Source organism: Schistocerca americana, chromosome 5 (genome assembly GCF_021461395.2).
Source record: "Schistocerca americana isolate TAMUIC-IGC-003095 chromosome 5, iqSchAmer2.1, whole genome shotgun sequence".
Taxonomy (NCBI): Eukaryota; Metazoa; Arthropoda; class Insecta; order Orthoptera; family Acrididae; genus Schistocerca; species Schistocerca americana.
Genome location: NC_060123.1, coordinates 639,920,984 through 639,942,772, shown reverse-complemented (window position 1 = coordinate 639,942,772; position 21,789 = coordinate 639,920,984). Strand labels below are relative to the sequence as shown.

The 21,789-nt window shown below is 37.3% G+C and overlaps 1 protein-coding gene across 1 annotated transcript in view; it reads left to right on the top strand.

The window, feature by feature from the left end:
• The window catches only part of LOC124615867 (serine/threonine-protein kinase Nek7-like), a 64,032-nt gene extending 42,708 nt beyond the window's left edge, over positions 1-21,324 (top strand). The window contains exons 5-6 of the mRNA XM_047144027.1: positions 12,834-13,019; positions 20,854-21,324. Of these exons, the coding sequence (XP_046999983.1) occupies positions 12,834-13,016 (183 nt within the window). The 3' untranslated portion in view covers positions 13,017-13,019; positions 20,854-21,324. The remainder of the gene's footprint in view (positions 1-12,833; positions 13,020-20,853) is intronic.
• Positions 21,325-21,789: the final 465 nt, after the last annotated feature.

Here is a 21,789-nt window from a genome sequence, read left to right as displayed (position 1 = left end):
GTAATATTAGAAAAAGTGTCAATAAAAATACAAAATTTTGTAGATCACATCTGAAATCCAACAACAAAGCAAAAAGCATCTGGCAAGTTATAAAAAGGAAGAATGGGGGAAAAAGTAGAGTACATATCATACACAGAAATAAGCCATGCTGGAAATACAGTAAAATCGTTGAGGAAATTGCTAAAAATCTTCAATATGCATTTTTTCAACAGCTGTAGAGAAGTGGCTTAGTGAATGCTGTGACAGCTTGTCTGCATAAAGCTAGCAGCAGCAGCAGCAGCAGCAGCAGCAGAGTCAATCAGATGCACATAACTCCCATCACATTGAAATAAAGAAGACAATCAAACAAATGAAAATAAAAAGTTAGTTGGTAGTGTTTCCACAAGGATAATCAGGCATTGTCATGAATATATAACTACAGTTTTGTGTCAGTTAATGAATCCTTACATTAAGGTACTGTCCCACTGCAATTCAAATATGCATGTGTGAAAGCATTTTTCAAGAAGGGTTAAGGAAACTTGATGTCACAAACTTCCGCCTAATCTTCCTGCTAAAAAATTTTTCCAAGGTCCTAGAGAAGCTGGTGTTCAGGATAATTGTTTGTTTATTCATTCCATGTTCCATGGACTCTTTACAGTGATGAGTTTATGGGAGTCACCAGAACATCATCCGTGAATGCACAGTGAAGCACAGCATTATTCTGTGGCGATGAGCACATGGAAAATCTTCTTTACTCTTTGATTTTTAGTACTGTTTTCTGTGTTGACTTAGATTTCTCAGTTCTTTGTGTTTGAGCTTAAAAATAAGAAGTTATTGCCTTACTACTTCATTGAATCTCTTTAGTGAACAGAGATAAGCTGTAGTTGGCCATGTAATTGGCCATGTAGTTCACCATGGATGCGAGTCATTCCAAGATAAAGATTACAATACATTAAATTACATTTTACTGCTTAACAGATGTTACAGCATTAAGAAAAACAGTGCTTGAATGAAAATAACAAGATTTATATAAAAAAGTTATATTAACATTTGAACAGTTTGTTATATTCACTTTTCAGTACTGACGTGTTCTGAACAGTAATGCAGGCATACTGTCATACTGTTGAGCAGTCAATTCAACAACCCATGTACTATAAAAATACTCAGTCACATTACACAGTGACTGAATGAAATAAGCTAATCTACATTAACTACATTTATTAACATTTGACAGACGTGAAACAGTTAAGTTATATTTTATTTTAGGTTAGCTCTCTTTCACAAATTCCTCTACGGAGTAGAATGAGCAATTCAGAGAAGTTGCCATAGATTTGTTTTGAACAGGGATGCACTATTTCTTATGTTTCTGAGTTCAGTGGGAAGAAGGTTGAAAATTTTTGCACCAGTGTACTTGGGGTCTCTCTGTACCTACAAAAGATTTTTAATTGGTAGTGAATGTGATTCTAATGCCTAGTGTTGACTGCTGAGTTGAACACAAAGAGAAGGAAAAAATGAATTCAGAAGCCATGATACGTATTCCTAGCTGGATAAATAATTTACTTCAGGATGGTCTTTGGATTATGCTATATATCACTCCCTTTTGGGCAATAAAGATTTTTTGAGCAAGAGGAGAATATCTCCAGAAGATAATTCCATAATACATGATAGAGTGCAAATAAGCAAAATTAGCTACCTTCATGACTGTTTGGTCTCCAATACAAGAGAGCATTCTTAATGCAAAAGCTGCTGACTTCACTCCCTTCACAGGTTGGTGAGTGTGATGTTCCCAGTTTAGTTTGAAGGTTAAGTGAATGTCCACGAACTTGGTGCTATCAGCCCTCTGTAACTGCTTGTTACTGAGTGCCATTGCATACTCCTCTACGTTTTTGTCACTTGATCTAAACTGCAAAAATTTGCTTGCATAAATTGGCAGAAAGAGACTGAAGAATAAACCAGTTAAAATTTTTTGATAAAAGGTTTTTGGTGCTTGACAGATTTTCAACTATAATGCTGGTGTCGTCTGCAAACATGGTAAATCTGCACTCAACACTGTTCACAGCTGCAGGTAGATCATTGGCATAAATCAAAAACAATAAAGGATCCAGGACAGAAACCTGCAAGACTCTGCGATGAATAATGTCCCAGTCTGACAGAACATGTAATACCGATTTGCAATCAACAGCTTGCAAAATTATGTCCTCCTTCCTGCTAATAAGATAGGATTTCAGTAGGTTATGTGATGGGCCCCTGATCCCGTACTGCTGGGCTTTCTCTAATACACTATGTGATCAAAAGTATCCGGACACCTGGCTGAAAATGACTTAAAAGTTCGTGGCACCCTCCATTGGTAATGCTGGAATGCTATATGGTGTTGGCCAACCCTTAGCCTTGATGACAGCTTCCACTCTCACAAGCATATGTTCATTCAGGCGTTGGATGGTTTCTTGGTGAATGACAGCTCATTCTTCACAGAGTGCTGCACTGAGGAGAGGTATTGATGTCAGTCAGTGAGGCCTGGCATGAAGTCGGCATTCCAAAACATCCCAAAGGTGTTCTATAGGACTCAGGTCAGGACTCTGTGCAGGCCAGACCATTACAGGCCGTGCATTATGAACAGGTGTTTGATCATGTTGAAAGATGCAATTGCCATGCCATTATTGCTCTTCAACAATAGGGAGCAAGAAGGTGCTTAAAACATTAATATAGGCCTGTGCTGTGATAATGCCATACAAAACAACAAGGGGTGCAAGCCCCCTCCATGAAAAACATGACCACACCATAACACCACTGCCTCCGAATTTTACTGTTTGCTCTACACATGCAGGCAGATGATGTTCACCAGGCATTCGCCATACCCACACCCTGCCATCAAATCGCCACATTGTGTACCATGATTTATCACCCCACACAATGTTTTTCCACTGTTCAGTCGTCCAATGTTTATGCTCCTTACACCAAGCGAGGGGACGTTCGGCATTTACAGGCATGATGTGTGGCTTGTAAGCAGCCGCTCAAGCATGAAATCCAAGTTTTCTCACCTCCTGCCTTGCTGTCATAGTACTTGCAGTGGATTCAGATGCAGTTTGGAATTCCTGTGTGATGGTCTGGATAGATGTCTGCGTATTACACGTCACAGCCCTCTTCAACTGTCGGTGGTCTCTGTCAGTCAACAGATGAGGTCAGCCTGTACGGTTTTGTGCTGTACGTGTCCCTTCACATTTCTATTTCTCTATCACATTGGAAACAGTGTACCTAGGGATGTTTAGGAGTGTGGTAATCTCACTTGCAGACATATGACCCAAGTGACACCCAACCACCTGACCAGGTTTGAAGTCCATGAGTTCCGCAGAGTGCCCCATTCTGCTCTCTCACAATGTCTAATGACTACTGAGGTCACTGATATGGAGTACCTGGCAGTAGGTGGCAGCACAAGGCACCTAATATGAAAAACGTGTGTTTTTGGGGGTGTCCGGATACTTTTGATCACATAGTGTAGTAATTGGTAATCCTCACGATGATTAGATTGTATTAGATTAGATGTGTTTTTGTTCCAATTGATCCATAATGATGAGATTGTCTGGGATGTAGAAAATGTCAGAAGAACAGAAGAACAAAACACACAATAAATATTTACAATATAAAACAAATATGCTAATGTACCATTACACACACACACGCGCACGCACACACACACACACACACACACACACACACACACACACACACACACACACACACACACACACAGCAGTTGATTTTGTGGTGTCACCGCCAGACACCACACTTGCTAGGTGGTAGCTTAAATCGGCCGCGGTCCATTTAGTACATGTCGGACCCGCGTGTCGCCACTGTGTAATCGCAGACCTAGCGCCACCACCAAGGCAGGTCTCGTGATACGAGAGAGCACTCGCCCCAGTTGTACGAGAACCTAGCTACCGACCAGATGTACGAAGCCTTTCTCTCTCATTAGCCGAGAGACAGAATAGCCATCAGCTAAGTTAATGGCTACGAACTAGCAAGGTGCCATTAGCCATACAGTGATTGTACTTAAAGTCTCCTGTGTATCGTCAAGATCGATGTACCACCATGATAGAGTAAAGTTAAGTATTAAACCTGCTCCGTACTTTTCTTCCTAACATTAATTACGTATCCTGTTCCAGTACTTCACGCCCGTCTGCGTTAGTCTATCTTGCCTTTTCAGCCATCTCAACTTCACGGTGTCGGCCCAGCTACCGACACAACAGATTTTACTAAGAAATTCATCACTGGGCTAAAAGGTGTTGGCCACCAATAAATCCTTTAGGCTCCTCTTAAACTGAACTTTGATTGGTAGTTAAACTTTTTATGGCTGCCGGCAAGTTATTGAAAATGTGTGTTTCTGATTAATGGAAACCTTTTTGGACCAAAGTAAGTTACTTTACATCTTTTGAAGATTATTATTATTTATAGTATTGATTTCACAAACTGGTTTGAATAAGGGATACATTTTAATAACAAATTTCATTAAGAAATAAATATATGGTGAAATGGTAGTTATTGTCCCTAGTTCCCTAAACAGGCCTCTGCAGGATGGTATTGTGTTCACACCACAAATAATTCTAATTAGACATTTTTGTACCTGAAAAACTTTCACTTGGCTTGATGAATTATCCCTATAAAATAATCTCATATGACATTATGGAATGAAAGTAAGCACGGTATGTCAGTTTTTTCATTTTTATATCCCCTATGTCTGACAACATTCCCATTGCTAACAGAGATTTGCTTAGGTGCTGCAGCAGCCCTGTGGTGTACCCAAATTGAATTTATTGTCAATGTGTAAGCACACAAATTTAATACTGTCCACTTCTTTTATCTGTTTTAGGCATCTTCTTGTGCGAAATCTTTTAAAAGTTCTGAATTGCGTGTAGTGTGTTTAGCCAAGATTTAGTGACAAAGAATTGGCAAGGAACCATTTGTTAAGGTCCAGGAAAATTTCATTAACTGATCTTTCTGAGACTACACTTCATTTGCTATTTATTGCAATGTTTGTATCAGCTGCAACAAAACAAATTTGGTGTCTTTACTCATATCACAGAAGATACCCTCTGGTAGTTTGTTCTTGTTTAGGGACCCTAAGATATCTTCCACAAATGTGAAGATTGACTTATCAGTCAATATTTTCTTTTGAAATCCAAATTGTCATTTATTTGAAATATTGAAGTGTTAAAATTGTTTAACAATCTTAGCATACAACAACTTATCAAATACTTTTGAAAACACAAGAAGAAGTCAAACTGTTCTATAGTTATTCATATTTGAGGCATGACCTTTTTTGGAAGAGTTTTACTGTGACACCTTTCATCCTCTCTGCAAACATACCTAGGTGCATTGATGAGTTAAGGCTGTGGGTCAGTATTCCAGATAATTCTTGCTTAAGATATTGTCAAAGCCAAATTAAGGTTTATTTTTTAATGAGTCAGTGGCATTATTAATTTCTGTAATGATTATAACAGATAACATTATTTCACCAAAAATGTTTGCAACTTGTTGTTTGAGAATATCCATTACCTGAAAGCCACAACATTTTGAATGTCAGTTTGGTTTATAGCAAGACCTATCAATAGATAATGTTATTTTCTCCTTCACAGATCAAATTCTGCAATCTGTTGACAAAAAACTGGCACCATTCAGAATCCTATATGACATATCCAAGGCTTTTGAATGTACCAACCATGAAATTCTCCCAAATAAAATGGGATTCTATGGGTCAAGCAAAGTAATGGTTTATGTGGTTTAAGTTTTATCGAAGAATAGGAAGCAGGTGGTAATCATTACTGTCAGTAATAGAATTACAGCTTCATCTAAGTGGCACACAGTTAAGAGTTAAGTACCACACGGATTGATACAGAGGCTCTTATTGTTTCTTATATTTATGGTGACATCCCACTCTGTTCTACTACAGTGAGCAACTTGAGCCTCTTTGGAGATGATACGTCCCTCTCAGTGGATAAAACAGCAGGCAAAAACTTGTGCTGTGTATCCTCCACTGGTTTAGCTGCAGTGGACTCTCTTTGAATGTCAAAAAACTAATTGTTTGGATGTTGATTCACAATAGACACAACACATAATTACCAAACAATTTTATTCATATTCAGTGCGTGGAGAATAACATAGAACTACTACCCGTTAAACTCTATAAACACCAAAGATATTACATGACAGCAGAATTTGAATCTCAACATGCCCCTTCAATTTTTACAGACAGTTATAAATAAAGACTTGAGTCTTAAGTTTGTGGTTCTAGGATTGAAGTCAAATTTGTACAACACATTTCTTGTGCTTTGGTGCAGGAAAGAGCTTTCATCAGTACATTTGCTGTCATACCTTCTGTTGGCTGATATTCCAGTTTCAGCAGATACTCTTGTAGAGTGTGATGTGTGGAGTGTTATTTTATATGAATATGCTTAAACTTTGAATGAAGAACTGTGCTACATGCTAACTTTCCAGCTGGCCGACCGTCATTGAACAGGGTGTTGTGTAACAATTTTTCTAAATCTAGGTCTTTCATGAATGTTGATGATTGAGTCACTTCCTTTGCTGCATTGTTGAGGCTCATGTATTCAGCTTTTGTTGATGAAAGATCAACTGCTCTCTCTACTTGCTTGAACACCATGAGTTTACTGACCTGAATAAGTTGAAGCTATAGCCAGTATACGAGTTTGTATCAACATCGGAACTTCCCCAACCAGGATCTAGAAAACCAACAGTTCCTTCCTTATCCTTGATGTAGGTCAGTTTCTTGTATTTGGTTCCTTTGAGGTATCTAAGGATTCGGTTAGTTGCTTGCCAGTGAATGAAGTCATGGCTGTCATTGTACTGGCATTGACTGCATAGCATATGTCAGGTCAAGTACCAGTAGTGATGTACATCAATGCTCCAACTAATTCTCTGAATTGATAGTGAGTGCCATCTCCTGTATTCATAGCTGTCACATCCTACATCTTCCCTATTGCCAGTGGATACTTACTGGCTTGCAGTCACTCATATTGAATTGGTGTAAAACTTACCTGATACAGCCACTTTGACATAATGTAATTTTGTCAACAGATTGATTTACTTAGACATCCAGATAGTACCTTAATGGCACCAAGGTCCCTGACATTAAGTCTGGTTTATAACTGATTCTTGATTTATTCTATCATTTCTGGTACCACTAAAGCAATTATAATGTTATCTACATAAAAAAGTAGGAAGACTGGACGTTTTCCTACAGTGTCTACAAAGATGCATGGCTCTGAATGTGTAGGTTACAGTCCAATTGATGTTAGGGTTGCATTCAACTTGGCATACCACTATCAACCAGTTTGGTGCTGTCCATAAATGGCTTTACACACTTTATCACTAGATTTAAATGTTTGGGGCATCTCACTTGCCTTCTTGACTATATGATTGTCACTCTCCACATCTTTGATCTTTCATAAGAATTCAACAAGTGAGTACTGCTGTTCTGTGAATATGTGTGTGTCAGTTTCATCATTGAGAAATGAAATGGTGATATCCAGCTGTGCAACACAAAGGTCAAATTTGACTAACAAAGCCATGAGTAGTCTAAACAATCCAAGTCTTGCAACTGTAGAGAATGTTTCCATAAAGTTAAGTTCAGACTGCTGGTTGAATTGTCATTCTTTTTTCCGTGGCAAAGGTCCATCACTTGTGTATTTATTTCTCAAAACAGACCTACAGTCTGTTATCCTTTTATTTGTTGGCCTGTCTGCTATGCCCCAGTTTTTTTTACCAGTGACCTGATTTCATCACATATAGTCTCAAACCACTCTTGATGATCTGAACCACACAATTGAGATTGATCTCTGTTGAATGTGAAATTAAATTAGCATCATTAATTGAAACATCTGATGAATCCATACCTGGCACAAACTTTTGGGGAGGTATGGCACTTGAAAAATTGTCTTGCCACATGGTAATTCATTGTCCGTATTGAATTCTTGGTCTGTAGTGATTGGAAGTCCCTCATCTTCAAAGCCATAAAATAGATCATTGTCAGACAATGGCTCTGATTCAGTGTTTGCATCACCATTGAAATCTCCTCGAGTGGAATTCATGATGATGCCCCCTCTTTGCTGATGATTTAGTCCATCTTCGCGGAAGTTCATACAAGTTCTATTGGGCTCAAAATTGCCATAATCCTGACATGTGAATCCTGTGATCTCATGCTACTCATAATCTCATGATACTCATAATCTTGACAGGTGAATACTGTGATCTCATGATACACACACACAATAGGCTTCCAGACAGTCAGAATAGCCTTCAAAAATCCCTTCTTTCCCCTTACGATCAAACTTTCATTTGTTTGATGATGTATGCAGGATGACAAACTTTTGACCAAATGTACAAGGTGAAATAGGACAAGTTTTCTCTTCAACCACTTCTCATATGGAGTTCCATCAGACAGTTCTTTAGTTAAGCAACAGTTTCAAATGTAATCAGATGTCATGATGGTTTCAGCTGAAAATGATGGTGGTAGTCCCAACTCGAGCTGCACACAATGAGCCATTTTGACCAGTGAACAGTTATATTGTTCGGTAACACCAGTCTGCTGTGGTGTGTATGGAACTGTTAGAAGTTGCTGTATTCTTGTCATTCTGAAGATGGAGTCCATTCTTCTGTTGCAGTATGCCTTACCTTGTCTGACTGAAAGGATTTAATTTATGACCAGTCTGATTGTTAGCCAGGTTTTTGAATTCAACAAATGTTGAAGAAAATAGCCTTAATGCCATTTGATGTGGTCATCCATAGAGATCACAAAAAATATTGCGCCACCTTGAGATGTCTCTTTCATTGTTCCACAGACATCAGAGTGGATTAACTGTAGAGGTTAATCTGAGTTGCCTTCTCACTTAGTGAAGAGAGTGGGTGTGTCTCTTTCTTTAAGACACACAGTTCATGCGGAGATATCAACATCACTGAATTGCAGATGTGTCACATTTTCATTTTTGACCACTTTGGTGATATTTCACGAGTTCCAGAGGCCTAATTGAGCGTGCCAGATTTACATACCACTTTTTGTACACTATGTGATCACCTGGCTGAAAATAACTTAAAAGTTCGGTAATGCTGGAATTCAGTATGGCGTTGGCCCACCCTTGGCCTTGATGACAGCTTCCACTCTCTCAAACATAGATTCAATCAGGTGCTGGGAGGTTTCTTGGGGAATGGCAGCCCGTTCTTCGTGGAGTGCTGCACTGAGGAGAGCTATTGATGTCAGTCAGTGAGGCCTGGCGTGAAGTTGGCATTCCAAAACATCCCAAAGATGTTCTGTAGGATTTAGGTATGGACTCTGTACAGGCCAGTCCATTATAGGGATGTTATTGTCATGTAACCACTCTGCCAGAGGCCGTGCTTTATGAACAGATGTTTGATCGTGTTGAAAGATGCAATCAACAGTGGGAAGCAAGATGATGCTTAAAACATCAATGTAGGCCTGTGCTGTGATAGTGCCATCCAAAACAACAAGGGGTGCAAGCTCCTCCCTGAAAAACATGACCACACCATAACACCACCGTCTCCGAATTTTACTGTTGACACTACACACACTGGCAGATGACGTTCACCGGGCATTCATCATACCCACACCCTGCTGTCACATCGACACATTGTGTGCCGTGATTCATCACTCCACACAATGTTTTTTCCACTGTTCAATTGTCCAATATTTGCGCTCCTTACACCAAGCAAGGAATTGATTGGCAATTACCGGCGTGATGTGTGGCTTATGAGCAGCCGCTCGACCATAAAATCCAAGTTTTCTCACTTCCCACTTAACTATCATAGTACTGGAACCTGATGCAGATTGGAATTTGTGTAAGATGTTCTGGATAGATGTTTGCCTATTACACATTGCAACCCTCTTCAACCGTCAGTGGTCTCTGTCAGGCAACAGGTGAGTTTGGCCTGTACAGTTTTCACGCAATCACCTGACCAGGTTTGAAGTCTGTGACTTCCGTGGAGCACCCCATTCTGCTCTCTCACGATGTCTAATGACTACTGAGGTCAGTATATGGGGTACCTGGCAGGAGGTGACAGCACAATGCACCTAATATGAAAAATGTGTGTTTTTGGGGGTGTCCAGATACTTTTGATCATATAGTGTAACTTCTGACTTGACAACGATTAATGCTTCTGGACCATTTACTTGTAAATAAGAGAGGTTACCAAAACTGTTTGCAATCATGTTGATTTTACCATTATTATCTTGTATAACTGCATGAGCTTCCTAAAATGTCACTGTATGCTTGTTGTCCAAAACCTTTACCACTGAAATGAGATTGGTTCAGGCTGTCGTTGCCATCACCTATACTGTTACTTGTGTAACACTGTTGTCCGCAATCATTAAATTCTCTCGTGTTTCTGTCATTTGTGAATGCTTTTGGATCATTGCACATATGTGATATGCGACCACTGCCTATGCACCAAAAAATAGTCGCAAAACTTCAGAGGAGGCTCATTCATAGAGAAACAGCAAGGAGATTGGTCAACATTGCTTGCAGCTTGCACAATTAGCTTCTTCTTGAAAACATACTCATCTTCTTTGTGTCGCTTCTTACAAAAACTGCATTTTTATGCTTATTTTTCTGTTTTTTGGTTTTGTTCTGATTTTCATTCCACTTTGTCTCTGCCACTTGCAGTATGTTTTGGCTTGTTCATGAAATGCTTACATGGTTTAACAAACATTGTGGCACTTGCAATTTCACTGTCTTTCTGAATCCTTGCTTTTTTTCCCCCAAGATTTTACCGTTACTCCCTCTACAGCTGGTAGATTGTCACAGGAATCGATAGCACACCTAAAACTGTCATAGCTAACTGGAAGACTGTAGAGCAGTATTATTGACATCATATCACAATTTATGTCAATATCTATTGGTTGTAACTTATCCACAGCATCGAAGAATTCATTGTCACATTATCAGTAGGTTGCAATTTGTGAAGTGTGAGGTGTTTTAGCAGTACTGCTCTGCGAGCAGGTCCTTTGGCTGCGTGGATTGACTAGAGTTTAAGCCATACCTGACACGATGTAGTGCAGTTCTGTACCTGCTTCAGCTTGATGGGATTGATGATGGATAAAATAAAGCCTGCTTTTGCTTTTCAACGTGCCACTAGCCGTGCTTTGTATGCAGCTTCTGCAGCAGCAAGCACTTCACATTCACCAGACACCGTGAGTTACGATATGTCTCCAGATACATATCCCCAAATGTCGTTTTTGAGGAGTAGTGATTTGACTTGTACCGTCCATGTGTCATAATTATTGCACAACAGCATTTCTAGTTGAACGCAATTTTGCAGCAATCATTTGTGCTGTACCACACTTTTAACTTACAAATTTCAGTTTTCTCTCATGAAAAACTTTATTTTTGCTGCTTGTGTAACCTGAGCCCATGACCTGTTGGGACACGGTTTGGCAGTACAAGTATGACACATAATTATCAAACAACTTTAGTCATGACTCATTGTATGGAGAATAACACAGAGCTACTAACAGTTAACTTAAAGAACATGTCCTTGGTGACATCTACAGATACCAAAGAAGTTAAATGATGGTAAAAATCTGGATCTCAGCACTAATTATGTGCAGATTCAAGTGACATAGACGGAACAAGAGGATATAAATATAAAATGTAATGGATAATAAATACAGGAAGTCGGGCCCTAAATTCTTGGATGGGTACATTGCTAACAAATTAAATATATCTTCTACCTTCTGTGTTTCATTAATAAAAATCACTCTTTTTTTTTTCCAAAACCAGTAGTGGATATCAGGGCCACAATGTGAGGTCAAAACAGCACTTACATAGTAACCAGAAAAACTTCACCCTTTAGCAGAACGGACTGCATTACTCAGGTGTGAAAGTATCCAAAGCTCTATCTAAAGAAATATAAGACATGCTCTTGAAATGCCAAAGCATAAAAACAAATTGAAAGAATGCCCGTTGAAAAATTTATTTTACCCAATAAATGAATTTTTTAGCATAAATGAGTGTGCATGTTTGTAGCTTTATTGTGTAATTTTGTGTATTATGATGCACCATTAGTTGATACAAGTATTACCATTAGTCTGCCATATCCTATGAATCATACCATATCCTAGCAATTCTTTTGCTATTAGGATCAACAGGACTCGTAATAAATAAATAACAAGATGTTCTGGTGTGCTTCATTTGGTAAAGCAGTGCTTTTGAAAGGAGAGTAGTTCCTTGCTAGACAAAGTCTAGAACAGTTGTAACTTCTCATGTACAGTCAACACAGTGTGTGTTCTTAAAAGAAGAAAAAAAATTTATCTATCATTATGCTTTTAATTTCAGTTGTGAATAACATATTTGAATTAATTTTATAGTTTAATATGAGTGAGGAGAGAGATTTAAGTGAAGTAATATTGATTAATCACCCTTTGGTCACTATAATCCAAACTTGTCAGTTTTCCCTTTTTTCATTAATTTCTTGTTCTTTTTCTTAATTTTAACCATCCACACTTTTTTTATCATGTGATCATAGATGACCCAATCTTTCTTTTGAAAAAGTACCACATTTGTTTTTTTACATTCTTTGTAGTTTCTGAATCATGATATTGTCAGTATCTGCACATTTTCCATGGCCTAACATTGCTCTTTGGAATTTGTTAAATATGGAACCTTAGCATTTACAAAAAATGTTGAAATGCTTTTCAAAATAAATAGAAAATACTGATAAAGAATGTGGTGTGAATATTTGTGTAATTACAGACTATATCATAGTAAGATGCGCATTTTTTTAATATGAATTGCCCATACACAGTGTGAGTTTTGGTGTTTCATTATCAGCTGCGTGAACTTGTGGCTGTTTGTATCAGACCTGATCCTGATGAACGGCCAGATATACAACATGTTAAAAATATAGCTGAACAAATGCATTCTCAGCTGCAGGCAGCTGCAAGTGGATATTCATCAGACCAACAGAATTTAGCTTCCTGGCAATGTTCAAGACCTTCATCTTCTGACCAGTGACTGGTAAGGTACAAGTTGTGATTCATATTAATGTTGTTGTTGTTGTTGTTAGCATTTCAGTATAGTGTACATCTTATGAACTACTTTAGACTTAAAGGGCAGGTTTTCATACTGCAAATAAACAAAAATTTACACTCACTGTGGGACTGTAAGGACTGGCCCTCTTCAGTTTCCTTCCTATTTACGGGATTTAGAGGTTGGCATCCAAACATCAATTTCCTAAAAGAGTATGATATAGCTCTCAGAAAATGGAAAAAGATACTTTTGAAGAATAGAATATTTTTGAGCACTGTTAAGTACAATACCTTACCAGCTCATTTCAGTAACTGATAATCAAATTGAATATTAAATCATAATTTTAAATAAAGTAATTTTTAATTAATGGTTCCACGAAAGTAAATTAAAATTTGACTCAGATAAGTGAAACGCCTTACTGTCAAGCAAAAAAGATTCTGTATATTAATAATACTGTTAAATATCTACAAGGAAAAAAGGCCTTTATTTTCTGTTTCATGTTTCTCATTTTTGTACCAAAATTTAATTAATTCTGGAGCACTCAAATTTCTGCATTGATCAGTAATTAAAATCAAAAGATCATATTTTATTTAAAAACATGATTCAGTAATAGTCAATTAATTAACATTATGGCAAAAGAATCATACACAAGAACAGAATCACCTTCATGTTATTGTCAGAGTCAGTTGAAGACACAGACATCTTACGCACCTTTACGTGTCCGATCATGTCGCTGTCACTGGAGTCACCCTAAGAACATAAAAACATGCAGTTGCATATTCATCTGGATCTTCATTTTCATGAGAAACATCTGAATAATCAGGACAAAACCCTCCCAACATATTTCAGATTTGTTCATTTCCTTCTGTTTTCTAAATAGGGCCATCTCTAAAAGTAGGAGAAACTTCGATACAAAAATAGTAACTGCTTGAAAGCAAAGGCAATCAAGTTTGATACATTCACTACTGGTGTAAAACCTAACAATATGAAGTAGTTAAAATCTACCACAGAAGATGGCATCTACAAACAGAGTGAGTTATCTTGAGATTCACCCACAATGGATGGCACGTGAAACATGAGTAAACCCGAGATCCATTCACAGTATGTTAACATTTCCATTTCTCAATAAATATAGAATTTAAATGAAATAAAGAGATGCTGCTAATAGCAAAGATTCAAACATTTAATTTTACAGTTACAAGACTTGAGCACTATGCATTCAGTTATATCAATAACTTGAAATAGTGTTTGCTTAGCAGCACTCATTTTCAAAGGTGATTATTTTATTTTTTAATGTATTGAGAATTTCAGCAGTAAGGATGTAACTAACACACAAATATTTATGAGTGATGTCTTGCGGCCAAACCTTTCATAGAATATGTTCAGAAAGGAGAAATTTCAGTCTCTGCTGCATTCGGTCATTGAAAGAATTCATTGGCAACAAATGAAAATTTGTAATAAAGTTGGGATTTGAACATGTGCCTTCTGCTCACTAGGCAGATGAATCAACTATCTACGCCACATTTGCAACAGTGGTTACACACAACTGCGTGGGCTACCCAAGCACGCCTCACCCTCAGTGCATATTGCTATTTGCTGAACACTGCTACAGTAGTTCCACACAAGATCAGGTGAAGAGTGCTATTCACTGGATGATCATGTTCGCCTTCACCGCACAAATGACATACTCGAGATATAACTGTGACATTTTTTGTTCCTTTTTTCGCATTCTCATCACAAGTGCTTCTCCTTTCATGTTACCAGAAGGTGGAATATAGCTTGCACTGCAATTATTCATCTCTCTGATTTTCTTTGTAGCTTTTGAGTCCTATTTTTCGGTCAGTGTGAAAGATTTACTTTCACAGTTTACTTTTCTGATTTGAAACCTAAGTTATTCGCAGCTCACGAAATTTCTTAGTGGATGTTCGTGATTTGTTAGATGTGTTAGAGGTGATGCCAGCAAAAGCAGTTACAACGAAACATGTTTACAGGTATATAATATTAAAGTGAATGTTATTTACCCATAATGTTAATAGTATCTGGTGGTGATAAATAAGTGAGTCACCTCTAGTGAATGAGTTTTTTTAATTTGCACTTCACTCGAGGCAGAAAAATGAAAATAGCTATGACAGCTACTGAAGAGAACAGCAGCTCAAATAATTTATCCTGTTCGTTGTTTATGATGTTAGTCACAGTTGGTGCATCTGGATATTATTCGTAACCGTGCTTTAGACCCAAAATGTAGTTACATAAATGCAAACACAATGCATTGGCCTTCACTAGGTATTTCTGTTCCCAATCAATGTAGTGGCAGTTGGTGCTACTGTGTCTTTGAAGCATGAGCCTCCCAAGTGCTAGCTAGCTCCAGAAACACATTGGCTAAGCAAACGTATTCTGCCTGTCGCTAGTATAATAGAGAATTGGCAACATTGTAGAATGCTTTTGGCAACTATGTGACCATCAGTTTACTTCCTGGAGTGGATCAGAATTATCGTAGTAAATTAAGTCAATATTTATCGTCATTTAGATGAAATATTCTGAATGATACTCATTTAAGGGCTGACACACAGGTAGCAAATTTGTATTTTTGAGTCCAGAATGCCTGTTCCAACAGGAACTGCAGCTTACTTCACCATGTTGTTGTTGTGGTCTTCAGTCCAGAGACTGGTTTGATGCAGCTCTCCATGCTACTCTATTCTGTGCAAGCTTCTTCATCTCCAGTACCTACTGCAACCTACATCCTTCTGAATCTGTTTAGTGTATTCATCTCTTGGTCTCCATCTACATCACCATATACATTGTGAATTCTATATCTTAGCCATCACTGTGACAACAAGGGAGTGATATGTGCTACAGTTATATGCTAGCTTCGTGGTAAAGAGTTCGTCCTTCCAGGCGAAGACTGCATAAGTTTTTGGTTCTAATCTTGCTGGAGAGAAGAGGCAGATCACAATTAGTAAAGAAGTCTTAAGACAACTTATCCCTCATAAGTTTTGTCCCTACCTTAATTTCCGTACCCTGTAGATCTAAAAGTGAAAAACCTGCAGAATTGCACACTTGCTAATGCCTACTTTTTCTGCACTGTCAAATGTATTGACTTAATGATGATTTGTTAACTGGATTTTGTTATCTGTCTACACTTATTGTTACATTTTCATACTTTCATTGTAGTCCCTCTTGTAACACTATTTCAATGCAACTGTGGACTGAATGTAGACACCGACCATTTTGAAGGCGTAAATGCGTATTTTCCTGCTAATTCGGGACAATTTGGGATACTTTATTTCATGAAAAAGACTTTTTTTTGTAATGTTATTTTGATAAGATATAACTGATTTGTATTAGTACAATGCATGATAAATATCACGTTATCATTTGTTTATGAACACAATGACTTACAATATACAACGTACACAGCTCTGCTGCGGATGTTTTAGGCACTGGTCCCACATCTGTTGGAGCAAACATGTCTTATAGGAATGTTTTTAGTTATTTTATGCTTTTATGATGGCATCTGTGTAAAAAGTACGTTTATTTATTTATTTTGGTCCAACATCAACTGATTACAAATTTATTAATGTATTTATTTTTGTTCCAGTCTTCTTGATAAGTCAGAGCCTTACTTGCAAGAGTTACATATTATTTCCTAGTATTATTATCTACACAATTTTTTCCAAATTTACTCAAGAGAACAATATTACATATATGGACTACACATAAAAACAATTTGCTATTGCAATACGCTACATGCAGTACGTACATATGTACTGAATCTAGAAACTCACCTATTGAATACACAGGACTGTTTAGGAACCATAATTTTAATTTCTTTTTTAGTTCTGTGATGGACAATTTGGAGATATTCAGGTGGAAACTGTTTGGTAGTTTTTAGTCTGCATAGTGAGGGCTTCTCTTATAAAGTATGATTCTATGAGAGATATTGTGGAGTCTCTGTCTAGTGTTGTGGTCATGTATTTCTTTATTGAGTGTTTTGTTGCTGTTAACTGGCATAATGATTGTCTTAAGTACACACAGGTTATGGACAGTTAGTATTTTAAATTCTTGACACATATTTCTTTCCCATAATTCTAACTGCCTTCTTCTACCGATAAATACTTTTTTCACATTACCCTTACTGCTGGATCCCCATACCTCTATCCCATAGTGCAAAATAATTTGCCTCACAGTGGTAATGTTACAAAAAGGTATCAGTTTTATTGGGGCATAGATGGTAGTAGATAGCTTTTTGCAAATACCATTTACATGATCAGACCAATTTAGGTCTACATCAAGTGCCAAGCCGAGACACTTGGTCGAGTATTCTTTTTTAATGTATTTGTCACCCATTAAAAATTGTTTTTTAAGAGTTTTATTGCCTCCCAAGATCAACTTCAATATAGAACGATGTATTTGTATTTAATTTTAGTTTTCATTGAAATACTGCGGAATTATGCCTGCTGCAATTTTGTATTGCTCTTCAAGTTGTGAATAGCTAGGACTATGGCATTTTAATGTGGTATCATCTGCATAGAAGATAGCTGTAGCAGGGTTTGTTATAGACTGAATATCATTAACATAAATAATAAAAAGAAGTGGTCCTAATATTGACCCCGGTGGAGCACCAAAATTAATGTAAGTGGTGGTTGATTTGTATGCTCCCTCTCTAGTGCTAATAGACACAAACAGCTTCCTATTTATCAAATAGAACCTAATCAGATTATGGGCTGTGCCTCTAATGCCATATTTCTACAGTTTGTTCAGCAGTATGGTCATATCAATGAAGTCAAGTGCTTTTTGTAAGTCTAGATAGATGCCACATATATGTTCTTTATTGTCTATTGCTTGTTTGATGTCTTTGATTAAGTTGGATGCTGCTGTAATGGTGGATGACTCCTTAACAAACCCATACTGCCCCTTAGAAATCACTTTTGTGGTTACCAGGAAGTTCCAGCTTCTTATGTACAGGGTTATTACAAATGATTGAAGCGATTTCATAACTCTACAATAACTTTATTATTTGAGATATTTTCACAATGCTTTGCACAAACATACAAAAACTCAAAAAGTTTTTTTAGGCATTCACAAATGTTCGATATGTGCCCCTTTAGTGATTCGGCAGACATCAAGCCGATAATCAAGTTCCTCCCACACTCGGCGCAGCATGTCCCCATTAATGAGTTGGAAAGCATCGTTGATGCGAGCTCGCAGTTCTGGCACGTTTCTTGGTAGAGGAGGTTTAAACACTGAATCTTTCACATAACCCCACAGAAAGAAATTGCATGGGGTTAAGTCGGGAGAGCGTGGAGGCCATGACATGAATTGCTCATCATAATCTCCACCACAACCGATCCATCGGTTTTCCAATCTCCTGTTTAAGAAGTGCCGAACATCATGATGGAAGTGCGGTGGAGCACCATCCTGTTGAAAGATGAAGTCAGCGCTGTTGGTCTCCAGTTGTGGCATGAGCCAATTTTCCAGCATGTCCAGATACACGTATCCTGTAACGTTTTTTTTTGCAGAAGAAAAAGGGGCCGTAAACTTTAAACAGTGAGATTGCACAAAACACGTTAACTTTTGGTGAATTGCGAATTTGCTGCGCGAATGCATGAGGATTCTCTACCGCCCAGATTCGCACATTGTGTCTGTTCACTTCACCATTAAGAAAAACTGTTGCTTCATCACTGAAAACAAGTTTTGCACTGAACGCATCCTCTTCCATGAGCTGTTGCAACCGCGCCAAAAATTCAAAGCGTTTGACTTTGTCATCGGATGTCAGGGCTTGTAGCAATTGTAAATGTTAAGGCTTCTGCTTTAGCCTTTTCCGTAAGATTTTCCAAACCATCGGCTGTGGTACTTTTAGCTCCCTGCTTGCTTTACTCGTCGACTTCCGCGGGCTACGCATGAAACTTGCCCGCACGCGTTCAACCGTTTCTTCGCTCACTGCAGGCTGACCCGTTGATTTCCCCTTACAGAGGCATCCAGAAGCTTTAAACTGTGCATACAGTCGCCGAATGGAGTTAGCAGTTGGTGGATCTTTGTTGAACTTCATCCTGAAGTGTCGTTGCACTGTTATGACTGCCTGATGTGAGTGCATTTCAAGCATGACATACGCTTTCTCGGCTCCTGTTGCCATTTTGTCTCACTGCGCTCTCGAGCGCTCTGACAGCAGAAACCTGAAGTGCGGCTTCAGCCGAACAAAACTTTATGAGTTTTTCTACGTATCTGTAGTGTGTCGTGACCATATGTCAATGAATGGAGCTACAGTGAATTTATGAAATCGCTTCAATCATTTGTAATAGCCCTGTGTATTGCTTTCTCAAAGATTTGGGATGTTGCTAGAAGAACAGATATGAGTTGAAAGTTTTCTTGTTTCCTTTTTTAAAAATAGGCAGAACTTGAGCAATTTTCAACTCACCTGGAAACAGACCATCTTCTGTACCAAAATGATAATTGCTAATAAAGTGGTGCAGTTTTATGAAAACATTTCGAGAGTGTCCAGACTAAGACCATTGTATACTGCTGCATGAGAATTCATCAAGCTACTCACTATTTTAATAATTTCTTCTTCACTTGTTGATGTCAAAACTATACTTTATGACACTGGTGTTCCTCTGAATTTGCATTTGTTTTTTTTAAGCTGATTGTTTATGCTGGAGCCAACACAGGCAAAACAATTGTTAAATAGATCTGCTACCTTATTGTGATCACTTTCTATTTTACCATTCATCAGCAAGTGATTTTCAGTTGTATATTTTCCCAGATTTACCTATTTCTCAATTTACTAGTGACCATGATGTTTTGTAAATATTGTTTGAGTTTTGAATGCCACTTTCAAAATGTTTGTTTTACAGGATTTAGAGGCCTATGTAGTATTTCTAATATTTTTTGAGTTTTTCTGTATCCCCAGTGACTGAAGTTGATATCCAGTTTCGGGTTACAGCATGTGACTGAGTTCTCTTTCTTTTTAATGGGCATGCTTGATTGAGAATGTGATATCAATTTTGCATGATTTGTGTTATGAAACTCGCATTGAATGAATGTTTGTCAATGTGAAATTCTAGTACAGCACCACCAATGACCAGTTATTAGCATTGGCGTAGTAAACAGTTGCTGTTTTAACATTAGCTTAATGGTATTATCACCCCCTGTGTCCAATTAGACATTCATCTACTGGTGCTTAATGCCAATTTCACTATTAACAACTGTCTATAATAGATTAACATTTTTTATGTTCAGCAGAAATATGAGACATCGTAACTTCCTCATTGTTTAAGAGTTAATCATTCCACCAAATGAGGATACACCTATAATGGTGTAAACCAGTATTGTTTCCAATAAAGGACTAAAAAACAGCGGAAGGGGCTTGAAGAGTCATCATTTACTGTGAATTCCATCAATTTGTAAGACATTTCTTAATAAAAAATAGTTTGGAGTTCTTAAATGTTAACAGCAAGTAAACATATGCAAGAAATTAATCAGCAGCAGTATAGCCCCCACATTATAAGAACAGTCTGACAAAGCTCAGATAGCTTTTCACACCTGTAGACAATGTGTTATTTGTGCATTGTGCTGCTGTATCAGGGTCAGCAAAGCTGTGCAGTTTGGCGTAATGATAAGACAAAGAATCTCATGAATTCTGTCACTGACTGTACCTGCAAGTCATTTTACTTAGATAACTGTGAAAGACACACTTAGCACATAAATGTAAACATCAATCATAATCTCTGGTAAAAATTTAGAAACTATTACTACTTAATTTGTAATGTCGTGTGTTTACATTTTGTGATTATTTCTTCATTTTAAGAATTTCACTTGCTTTCAGGTGCTGAGAAACAAGATATGTACTTGGTTTTCCAGTATTCTTCCCGTACCAAAGAATAGAGGAACATTTAATTATGGAGCTGTTTTAATTATTATTGTTTTACAAATTTAAAAACTGTCACAATGTATTCTTTTAAGATAACTAGATTCTCATTTATTATTGACTGAAGTTAGAACATATCTGTACTGCAGTGAAGAGTCAAATTTTAAAAAACTGGATTAGTATTCTCATCAGAATACCATATGAAAGATAGTGGACTGTGTATGCAATTTTAACCCGACCTCCCTACTTTGTAGAAAATTTAAAGAGTAATATTCTGTGTTTTGTACTTTTTTGCATACCATTAATTCTTTCTGTTAAATATGTCATACAAGATGTGACACAGTTCTGTGATTTTTTAATTCAGTTTTATACAAGACATTTAGTGTCAGCAAAACTATATTGAAGCATGCAGTTTTAATTATTATGGGAATAATGTGTGATAAAATATCATGAAAATTTTGTGATTCAGTATCTTGATGGAATTTGCATGTTATAGCATGAGTTATGTAATTATAATATTCTTTTAAAAGTGTTTTAACATTAAATGAAAACTCTTATAACTTGTTCACAAACCTCCCCATTTGTATGTCACGAAACTGGAAAAATAAATATCACAATCAGTTCTTAGACAATTAAATTTGACTGCTGTTCATGTTTCCTTAAGTGAATTGGCATTTCTGCTCATTAATTTGCATAATACTCTTAATGTTTGTGTCAGTGAGATTGCACATAGCATGTTACTAATGAAAAAGCTGACTAAGCAAAATGTCCTCTGAAAGAATGATTTTTGTAAACTGTGAAAATTCTTAACAATGAACAATAATAACAGAAAAAGAGCTTATAGCATTAATGTTATTAACTATTATTTTTAAATTTATCTTTCTGATAAATGGA